An 11,624-nucleotide genomic window follows, 5' to 3' on the forward strand; every position below is an offset into this window, starting at 1 on the left:
AGGAACTCTGCAAGTCCCTATCTCAAAATACAAAGGAAAAACTTTGTGGCTCAGTGATAGATGACCCCCAAACTAAATCCCCAGTACTATTTATAGGTAGGTAGGTAGGTAGGTAAGTAGGTAGGCAGGTAGGTAGGTAGGTAGGTAGGTAGATACATTTGGACATGTGAGCACTTTCTTCTCTTTGAATTTGACAAGAAATATTGATTTACCACATATCACATTCGAAGAATTTTTCTACAGAAAACTTACTACATGTTAAAGAGTGAAACATTATTAATGGAAGACTTTGCCAATTGTTTTCCTGAGTATGATTTCTTTGCACTAGGGGTTCCTTCATGTAAGTGAAGCTGAGCAGATGTAACAAAGGCTTTTCCACATTGTTTACAACCATAGAGCTTCTCTCCAATATGTGTTCTTCCATGTCTTTGAAGGACACTGGAACTAGCAAAGGCTTTGCCACATTGCTCACACTCATTGGGCTTTCCTTCAGTATGAGTTTTTTCAAGTTTGGGAAGGTAACTGGAACTAGCAAAGAAATTGCCACACTGCTTACATTCACAGGGCTTCTCCCCACGTATGTGTTCTTTTATGTTTGTGAAGGTTACTGGATGTAGCAAAGGCTTTGCCACACTGCTTACATGCATAAGGCCTCTCTCCAGTATGAATTCTTTTATGTAAGTGAAGGTCAAAGGAACGAGTGAAGGCTTTGCCACACTGCTTACATGCATAAGGCTTCACCCCAGTATGAATTCTTTTATGTGAGTGAAGGCCAGAGAAATGAGTGAAGGCTTTTCCACACTGCTTACACTCATAGGGCTTCTCTCCAGTATGTGTTCTTCCATGTCTGCGAAGGTAATGGGATGTAGCAAAGGCTTTGCCACACTGCTTACATTCATAGGGCTTTTCTCCAGCATGAGTTTTTTCATGTGAGTGAAGCTCACTGGATCTAGTAAAGGCTTTGCCACACTGCTTACATTCATAGGTCTTCTCCCCAGTATGTGTTCTTTCATGCCTGTGAAGGCTATTGGACCTAGGAAAGGCTTTGCCACACTGCTTACATTCATAGGGCTTCTCCCCAGTATGAGTTTTTTCATGTGAGTGAAGGTGAGAGGACTGAGTGAAGGCTTTCCCACACTGCTGACATTCATATGGCTTCTCTCCAGTATGAGTTCGTTCATGTATCTGAAGGTAGGAGGCAGTAGCAAAGGCTTTTCCACATTGTTGACATTCATAGGGCTTTTCTCTGGTATGTATTATTTCATGTTTATGAAGCTGATGGGATGTAGCAAAGGCTTTGCCACACTGCTTCCATTCATAAGACTTCTCTCCAGTATGAGTTTTTTCATGTGAGTGAAGGTAACTGGATCTAGAAAAGGCTTTGCCACACTGCTTACATGCATAGGGCTTCTCTCCAGTATGTATTATTCCATGTTTGTAAAGGTCACCAGACCTAGCAAAGGCTTTGCCACAGTGCTTACATTTATAGGGCTTCTCCTCAGTATGAGTTTTTTTATGTGACTGAAGGGAACTGGATCTAGCAAAGGCTTTGCCACACTGCTTACATTCATACGGCTTCTCTCCAGTATGTGTTCTTCCATGTCTGCGAAGGTAATGGAATGTAGCAAAGGCTTTGCCACACTGCTTACAATCATAGGGCTTCTCACCCGTATGAGTTTTTTCATGTGAGTAAAGGTTAGAGGACTGAGTGAAGGCTTTCCCACACTGCTTACATTCATAGGGCTTCTCACCAGTATGCATTCTTCCATGAATCTGAAGGTAACTGCATCTAGAAAAGGCTTTCCCACACTGCTTACATTCATAGGACTTCACTCCAGTATGAGTTTTTTCACGTGAGTGAAGGTAACTGGATCTAGAAAAGGCTTTGCCACACTGTTTACATACATAGGGCTTCTCCCCAGTATGCATTCTCTGATGTATTCTAAGTAAACTGGAATAATCAAAGTCTTTTCCACATATCTTACATTTGAAATGTGCATTCCCTGTGTGTGTGATCCTGTGCCTTTGAAGACTTGTGTGTGAAATACAGGTCTGATCACCTTGTTTACATTCATGGAGTTTCTCTCCAGAATGAGTTCCTTCATGTCTTCTAAATAAAGAGGAGAAATGAATGGCTTTCCCACATATGTCCCATTGAAAATGTTTATCTCCACTGTGTGTTATCATGTGTGTTTGAACACTGGAGGGATAAGAAGAGGCTTCACCACATTGTTGACATTCACCGGGTCGCCCCCCAGTATGAGTTTCTTCATGTCTTTCAATGTCATTGGAACAACTGATGACTTTCCCACATACTGTACTTTCATAAGGTCCATCTCCAGTTTGTATTAACATTTGTGTGTGAACACTTTTGAGAGAAACCAGAGATTTCCTATATTGTTTCAATTCAAATGGCTTCTCATCATATTTCTCATGCTTGTAGTATCTGTGTCCAGAGTGAGATGTGATCTGCCTATGAAGGAATGAAGGACATATGAAGTCTTTTGCACACAAAATGAACTCACATGGATTTACTCTATTAAAAATTTTCTTTCTTCAGTTAAGAATTGGAATCGATTTGAAGGTTTCTCCACACTATTTTGTGCCTGTGAAGTTTACCATATGACTTCTTTGAAGAAGAAGTGACCAGCACATAATCAATGCTTGATTCATTCACAATTTTCTATTTATTTATAGATCTTTACATTACTACCAACATCAGGTAAAGGCTAGGTTTTCTGACTTGTTCAACTTGCCTAAAAATAAAGAGATTGAAAGGAAAAAATCCTTTACATCACATATTCTCTATGGCTATTATCCAAATAGTGATATTCACATATGCAATTTCATAGTACTTTTTGCATGTCAAATCTTTGAAAAGCCTGAATATCTGTTACAGCTAAGAATATATTTCTAGTAAAAAACACTATAAGAATAAATACTTCTCAAATTATGCATACTTCGTTGGTTGGTTTACTTTAAAAATTAAATGACAGTTCTCAGACCCCCTCATGGACTCCTCTTGTGAGTACAGTTACCTTACATTGCTCCCAGAGTTTTCAATCTGAACTTCAGTGATCTTGTCTTCCCATTTGTTTCCTAAAATGAGAACAGAACAATCTTTATGAGTATTTAGGAGCTAGAAATGCTTTGCCAAATCCTAGGTGACATTTATGCTGCAATTATTCACCAATTGATTCCCTTTTCACCTTCTATATAAATGACCAAAATAAACATGAGTTCTCAATTTGATTAATTTTAGAAACATCATTATTACCTATAGAAGCCAGGTTTCTGAGGACTTCCAGCATCACATCTCTGTAAATATTCTTCTGGGAAGGATCCAGCAAAGCCCACTCCTCCTGGGTGAAGTTCACAGCCACATCCTCAAAGGTCACTGAGATCTAAAATATCCCACCAAATGTATAGTGGAGGCCAGGAGAGATTGACAGCATGAGAAATCTATCCTCAACATGCATGATGTTCACATGATTCCCTGGCCTCTTGATTAATTCCACGATTTGGTCCATCAAATATTTACTGCACTCAACTTCTTACAGCCATTCCAACACTAGAAATTGGCTACTCAGAAGGCAAACATCTTGGGCTGAGTATGTGGCTCAAGCGGTAGTGTGCTCGCTTGGCATGCGTGTGGCCCGGGTTCGATCCTTAGCACCACATACAAACAAAGATGTTGTGTCCGCCGAGAATTAAAAAATAAATATTAAAAATATTCTCTCTCTCTCACTCTCTCTCTCAAAAAATAATTTTTAAAAAAGAAGGAAAACATCATAGTGATTTATACCCTTTCTTTGTGAGTTCACAGGAAGTAAGACAGGCTCCCAGATTACTCCTTACTTATTTATTGGTTCCACCTCTATTACATGTCCTAGAAACATCCTGTGTGGAACAGAGCTAATATAAGCAATTCTGATAGTGCTTATCTTTAGAAAAGAAAGGTGATGAGTAGGAAATTGCAGGAATCATGAAACTAAGCATTTGAGAGAGATTCTGACAACTACAATGGCTCACTGTACCAACAAGGTTAATATACGCAACAGGGTATTTACTAATGTCTTGTTTCCTCTGAATGTCTATTGTTCCATACTTAAAGAAATGTCTAGAACCAGCCCCCACCCACAACCTCTGGGCATGGGGTCACTAAGGAGATTCCTTCACAGACAACATTTAGACAACCTTTCACACAGGTTGTCACAATGCATTAGCTGGAGATTGAGCTCATCCTGTGTGATTACACTGAGAACAACTAGAAGTTCGCAGGTGCTTTACTCCAGAACAAATGTAGTCAACTAGCTTACTATTAAATGACCAAAACAAACATGAGTCTCTATCTGATTAATTTAATTTATTTATTAATAAACACAACAATTTTATAATTTCCTCTGGTTATTGTCAAATCAGAATGGGGGAAGTGAAAGATGGCACATGTCTTAGAAATAACTCAATGACCCAAAAATATTACCTTGTCCAAACAACAGCCTTACAAAGTTTTATAACTCTCAAAACAATCTTCTTAATAACCAGCAGGCACGACTTTTCTAAGTCTCATGGGAACAATGAATGTCCAATGACTGTCAAACTCTTCTTAACAGCAGCCAGTTCACTACCATAATGTATAGTCATGAGACACATACCAATGTTCTGCTCAAGGACATTTTAATCAACGTTGGGCCACATATACAATGGTTGTCTGTTGTGAAAGAGATTCATCGTGCCTGTAGCAATGGTGTTGCAAACAAACCTAAGGCAGAAGCTCTTCCAGAGTGTGGTAAAGCAACAAGTTTGTAGCCCAGATTCCTGAACTATCCCACACAGTCTGGGTGTGAAACAGGCCACCATTCACATCTGTAAGCATGCTATGATGTCTTCACAGTGATGGAACAGGCAAAAAGAAAATGTCCCTGCCACTGACACATAACTACACTCAAAAACTGAAAACATACCCCAGGGGCTGGGGTTGGGGCTCAGCGGTAGAGCACTCGAATCGCACATGCAATACCCTGGGTTCAATCCTCAGCAACACATACAAATGAATAACTAAAATAAAGGTATTGTGTCCAACTACAAATTAAAAATAAGTATTTTTTTTAAAAGTCATTCCGACTGCTGGGGTGGTGGTGTGCACCTGTAATTTAGCCACTAGGGAGGTCAAGAGAGGTCGAGGCAGGCAAATGGCAAGTTGGAGGCCAGTCTCAGCAACTTAGCCAGATACTCAGAAATTTAGAGACTGGTCTTCATCAAAAATTAAAAGGGGGTTTGGGATTGTACTTGAGTGGCAGAGCACTTGCTAGCATGTTTGAGGTACGGATATGATTTCAGCAACACAGAAAAATAAACAAATGAAATAAATATATTCTGTCCATCTACAACTATACAAATATAAAAAAAAGAAAATAAAAAGAAATAATAAATACATAAGAAGAAGGGCTGAGAATGTGCTCAGTGGTCAAGTGCCTGTAGGTTTATTCCCCAGTAAAAAACCTGCCCACCTTTAGAATGCTGCTCACAAATTGAAATTCATTTCTGGAGGATAACTAAGCATGAACAAGTCCATGGCATCAATCCCCACCACTCAAAAGTAAGCAAATAAATAAACCACAGTCTACAATACTAATTCTCTTGGACTGGAGAGTACCTCAGTACTAGAGAACTTGCCAAGCATGTATTCTGCTTTCCCTCAGATCAATCTCCAGCAGTCCTCCACACACACACACACACACACACACACGAAAAAAAATACATGTAATGAGAAATAAAAATTATTATAATATAAAAGGTACACAATTAGAGGCATAAAATACAACAAAATCAATGGAAAGACAACACACTTTCTCACAAAGGAGATTGAATGTTCCCATGATCAACACTCTCTGAGAAAGCACTGAGAATTTCAGGAAATTCTGTGAAATTTAGGGCATGGTTTACTGTATTTTGGGGGTAAACTTAAAAAAAAACAAAACTACATCTAAAAAAGGAAATAGTATTGTTGGGATTCTGGCTCAGCAGTAGAGTGCTTGCCTAGCACATGAGAGGCTCTAGGTTTGATATTCAGCACCACATAAAAATAAATAAATAGGTATTTTGTCCAACTACAGCAACAACAAAAATTACTTTTCAAAAAATTGGAAATAGTACACTATATCTAAGATCACACAAAATATTGTACAGAGCATTTATGTTCCACCCAAATTTCATAAGCTAAAAGGCCAGCTCCCAAAGGGGTACCCCTAGGAGGAGGCACTTAGGAGGGAACAGGAATCAGGTGACATAGTGGGAGTGCTCTTGAAGGGATCAGCACCCTTATTTAGAGAGACATATGGCTCCTTTCCAGAAAACAAGTGTCATTTACTATTTCACTGATATTCAGGGATTAAATGATCATAATTGGGTATTTCAGGTATTGCTAAAATTGTCCTTAAAATTTACAATGAAGACAGGAGTGATGGTGCACACCTGTAACCCAGTGGTTCACGAGTCTGAGTGCCGAGGCAATGTAGCAAGACTCTGTCTCAAAACAAAGAATCTAAAAGGGGCTGGTGGTTCAGCACCTCTGGACTCTATTCCTGATACCAAAAAACCACAAGTTAACATGAACCTGCGAAGTCCAGACAACAGTGAAAAACTGGGCTGGGGATGTGGCTCAAGCGGTAGCGCGCTCGCCTGGCATGCGTGCGGCCCGGGTTCGATCCTCAGGACCACATACAAACAAAGACGTTGTGTCTGCCGAGAACTAAAAAATAAATAAATAAATAAATAAATATTAAAAAAAAAAAAAACAGTGAAAAACTGTCATCCTTTGTCAAATTCATCACCTTGTGAAGGACACATACTAGTTTTCATGAAATCACATTCATAAATTTATCCACCACTATTTTTTTTTAATTGGACTCAAATTCTGCAGCAATAATGCCAGACAGAGTTTCTCCATATCTTACATGGTATTTTGGAATCTAGGGTTGGATTTCAATTTGAAATCATGGAAAAGACAAGATTGAATCTTACAGACTTTCTATACATACTCAGGGGTAGCAAAAGGTAAATTAGCTAATTAGGACTTTTCTTTTTCTTTTTATTTTTCTTTCTTTTTTTTTTGGGGGGGGGGTGGTACCCCAAGATTAAACCCAGAGACATTTTACTATTGAGCCACATCCCCAGTCATCCAGTCTTTTGTATATTTTATTTTGAGATGCATTCTCACCAGGTTGCTTAAGGCCTAGATAAGTTGCTTAGGCTGTCCTCAAATTTGCAACACTCCTGTCTCAACCTCTGGAGCAAGAAGGATCACAGGTGAGCACCATGGTACCTGGCTGTAAGTTGGGATTTGTAACAATGGAAATGTAACTAGACTTTTTAAAATCCACTTCTCTCTTGCATATTTAATAACAGTCCATCCCATTTGGCTCTGAATAAATAAACCTGGGCCTGAGATAAGTGAGCACATCATTTCAAAGTGATGCACAGAAAGCTTTGGTGCTGAGGGAGCACATATGTGTCAGGCTCAAGGGGCAGGGAAGGTCCCTGACAGCAGGAACATACTCCCTCCTGGTCTTGCTCCCTGAAAGCATCCAGGATCACTGTCCCAGGGACCAAAGTAGCTGTCTAGATGAGGCCTGTTCCAGGAGATTCCTCAGCCCAAAACCCCCAGCCACTTCCCCTTGAGGCTGCACCCCACACCTCAGGCTGTCCCCTAGGAGGAGCTGGCCCAGGGCCTGAAGTTCTGTTCACCCTGCAGGGCACAGGGCACCTGTGGGCACTTTGTGGCAGCTCCAGGAGAGGATAGTGGCTGAGGACATGGGACCCTGTGAAGTGTCCAAAGGGAAACTCTCCCCAAGAAATCTGACATGGTGTCTACACCTAAGGAAGGTAAAAGGAGAAGCACAAGATTTTTACAGCTGTGAACTCAAGTTCTCTATACAGTCGCATCTACATCAAAGAACCTTCAGAGTACTTGATTTTAGCTAACGAGACCACCATGAGGGTAGAAAGGCAGGGTTCTGTATGGAGAACAAAAATTATCTTGGGCTATCTTAAGCCCTTCAATAGCCAATCATCTTAATTTCTGTATCAGACCACAATCTCAAATATTCTCAGAATATATCACTAACCTTACCAGACATCTCCAAAATCTACCAAAGCACAGAATGCAATAACAGACATACAGAAGAAATTTTCTTTATTTTTTTCTGTACCCCAATAATCTGATGTTCCTAACAATCCAATTGGTTAATGCAGTGATACATAGTGTTTTTTTAATAAAAGTTCATGTAGGCCAGACACAGTGGCACACAACTGTAATCCCAGCAGCTTGAGAGGCTAAGGTAGGAGGATTGCTAAATTTAAAGGCAGCCTCAGCAACTTAGTGAGACCATAAGGAACTTAGTGAGATCATATGTGAAAATACAATATAAAAAGGGCTGGGGGTGTAGCTCAGTGTTTAAGTGTCCCCGAATTTAATCCCTGGTATGTTAGAAAAGAAAAAAAGAAAGAAAGAAGAAAATAAAGAAGAAAGAAAGAAAGAAAGAATTGATGTAATTATGTAATCTCTTCCAGGGAGGGACACACACATCATTCAGGGTAACTTGAATCCATGTACCTTAGTATAGTCATTAATATTTGGGTTAAAATGAACTATTTTCTGTAGCTGGGGTGGTCAGTGCCTTTAATCTCAACAGCTTTGGAAGCTGAGGCAGGAGGATCACAACTTTCAGGCCAGGCTGGGAAAAATACCCAGATCCTTTGTGAAAAACATATTGAAAAAAGCTGGGGATGAAGGACAGTAAATGAATCAGACATTATTGTAGTGGCATACCCTTTTTTTCATAGAAAATTTTAACTGGGTTTCTCCAGAAATCTTCACCATGGCTAATTTTAGGACTGTCAACAAAACAGTGTCCACAAAAAAGTTCAGTGTAGACAAACTTCCTATTTTTGTGTTGCCCTATTTTCTGGGCCACTAGTCTGAAAGAAATTAGCACTGCAAGTGCTGGACTCGAACTCCCCTTACTAGTTTTTTACACACTTGCATCCAGTATAGTAGTTTGTAGAAATGTGCAAACAAGGCCTCTGGCCTTGAGCTGGGCTTCACAGAGAACTTACCAACTAGGCTTCATGGAAACAGCTGGTGGGGGAGGAAAGAAAGGGGAGAAGAAGCTCTCCCCTTCTCAGGTGCTGTCCTTGAAGGCTTAACTTGGTCAGAACAGAGAAAGAAAAAGCTGTTTTTATGTGTGTGATGTAACAACTTGACTATGGCGACTCCATTTTGTGAACTTAGCCAGGACACACAAAAAGGTCATGACTAGGGCAGTTTGTATTCATGAAAATCCCCCAAGAACACAGAATGATCTATGGTGCCAACTGGAGACTGACTGACTGCAACTTTCAGCCTTGCTTGCTTTGCCTGAACCCCAAATGTCCCTTTTGTGGTTTTTGTGCTTAAATATGGAGCCAAGTGCAGGCAGGGGCACCACTCTGATCATCTCATTCTTTTGAGAGCAGAGTGTCTGCCAAGAGCCAGCAATAAAGGCTTAACTGGAATGAGACTGTGTGGTCTGAGAGTTATTTGAGAGTCTCAGTTTTACAATGTGAACTTCTGAGCCCCTCCTCTTACATGATGAGTATAAAATCCTAAAACCACCTGAACTCAGGGTTCAGGGGATTGATTGATTGATTGATTACAGCAAAAGCTGTGCCCTCTGAGACTGGCTGCAGCCAGATAAAACTGTTTCTGGCTATCTCCAATGCCTTGCCTCCTTTTTCCCTACATCAGTATTACCCTGTGTGCTTACATGACTACATGACTGGGGTGACTCTACATCATGGACTATCAGAAAAGGGAGCAGTTATACTCTATTGATGAAGCCCAGGATTCCATATCCCTGGGATCTATAAACAACCTCCTTATTCCCTTTAAAGCAGTTATTTTGACCAAACACAAGGAAGTGTTAAGTGATTATTCTTTCCCCTCAAGTATAATATTCACAAATAGAAAACAAATGCTGTGGCTGGGGATGTGGCTCAAGCGGTAGTGTGCTCGCCTGGCTCGCGAGCGTCCAGGGTTCGATCCTCAGCACCACATACAAACAAAGATGCTGTGTCTGCCAAAAACAAAAAAATAAATAAAAATTCTCTCTGTGCCTCTCTCTCACCTCACTCTTTAAGAAAAAAAAAAAAAGAAAAAGAAAACAAATGCTTTCAAATGTGTCCTTCTTGCCAGGGACAGTGGCACAGGCCTGTCATTCCAGATATGTGGGAGGCTGAAGCAGGAGGATCACAAGTTAAGGCTGGGGAGGGAGGGATGAATGGAGGGAGGAAGGAAGGAAGATTCTTTCCAATATTTCACTAAGTGATAATGAAAATTAGCAGAAGGTGTCCATTTGAACCGAGTGGGAAGAATGAACGTCTGGCCGAGCAGTGAGGTGGAGGGAAGGAGGGTTTTAGAAGGCAGGAGGCGCCTGCAATTTGGAGGACCTGCAGCAGCCTCCGGAGGAGCTCCCCTGGGAGAAGGAAGGTGCATTTGTGGCCCTGCTTCCTCCACGTTGGGAAGAGTGGGTGTGGGCCACCAGTAGGGAGCAAAGGGGACACCAGGGACCTGAGCCGCCCTTCCAAACCCAGGGAACCAGGGAATAGGGCCCAGGGCCACCCTCCAGCGGGGACTCAGCCGCGCTCCGCAGCTAATCTCAAAAACCCAAAACCCAGCTCACCCCAGGAGACCAGGGGACAGGGGCCAGGGCCACCCGCCAGCGGGGACTCCGCTGCGCTCCGCAGCTCACCCGCGAGCCGGGCCCCAAGGCAGATGGTGATGCGTACCTTCAGCCCAGGTCGCAAACTCACCATTTTTGGCTTCCGTGGTGACCCGGCGTCCTCTCGAGGAACCTCCGGGTACCCGAGATGGGGGGGCGGGGAACACAGGCTGCACACAGACTTGGGTCTCTGGAGCAGAGAACCCGACCCTGAGAAGGAGTAGCCCAATAAGTAAGGAAGAAAAGCCCGCCCTCCCCCTTCCTCTGCGCACTGATTGGGCAGTTCCCCCAGCATCCGGGATGGATGACCTCCAGGCCCGCCTCTGCATCGTGACTGACAGCCAACATCATCCAATCACTGGCTGTAATTGGGTAGAGTGACAGATTCTTGGCCCCAGCCCTTTTCAGGAGGACCTTCCGGACTGTGCTGGGAACTAATCCAGGTGGGAAGCCTTGGCTTTGCCTGTGGTACAGAGGTGACATCTGGCGCTGAGCTAGGCTTCAGCCATAGAGTGCTTTCCGAGCATGGCGAGGCCCTGGGTTTAACCTCAACACAAAAACAAAGCACAGCTTTTCGGGGAGGCTGAGGCTGGAGGAGCCCAAGGTCAGTGAGACCTTCTCTTAAAATAAAATGAAAAAGGTGGGGTTGTAGCTCAGAGGTCCAGGTCAAGCCCCACTGGGTTTATTCCCCAGTACCTCAAAGAAAAACAAAGAACTATATAACATATATTTTTTTCAGCTGATGAGACCTCAAGCGACTTAGAAAGACACAGTCTCCACAGTTTTGAAACACTATTTAAAGATATCATATGTATGACCCATACATAATATCTAAAAATGAGAACAATTTGAAAACTATTTTAG

General features: G+C 41.9%; 1 protein-coding gene across 1 annotated transcript; it reads right to left on the bottom strand.

Annotated features, from left to right (window-relative positions):
• Positions 1–427: 427 nt before the first annotated feature.
• LOC124092088 (zinc finger protein 14-like) lies at positions 428–11,011 on the bottom strand. Its single transcript, XM_046443397.2, has 4 exons — positions 10,852–11,011; positions 3,278–3,404; positions 3,039–3,099; positions 428–2,473 (listed from the first exon to the last, which is right to left on the bottom strand). Exons 1-4 carry the CDS (start codon positions 10,852–10,854, stop codon positions 559–561), a joined length of 2,106 nt encoding a protein of 701 aa, XP_046299353.1. The 5' UTR covers positions 10,855–11,011; the 3' UTR covers positions 428–558.
• Positions 11,012–11,624: the final 613 nt, after the last annotated feature.

This window comes from Marmota monax, unplaced genomic scaffold (assembly GCF_021218885.2).
Source record: "Marmota monax isolate L192 unplaced genomic scaffold, Marmota_monax_Labrador192_F-V1.1 WCK01_AAM20220418_F8-fsc00168, whole genome shotgun sequence".
Lineage (NCBI taxonomy): Eukaryota > Metazoa > Chordata > Mammalia > Rodentia > Sciuridae > Marmota > Marmota monax.

Excerpts from the sequence above, each read along its gene's own strand:
- LOC124092088 (XM_046443397.2), bottom strand. Across the intron at positions 3,100-3,277 it reads CAGAAACCTGGCTTCTATAG|GAAACAAATGGGAAGACAAG; the intron begins GTAATAATGATG and ends TTCTCATTTTAG. Across the intron at positions 2,474-3,038 it reads AACTCTGGGAGCAATGTAAG|GCAGATCACATCTCACTCTG; the intron begins GTAACTGTACTC and ends ATTCCTTCATAG.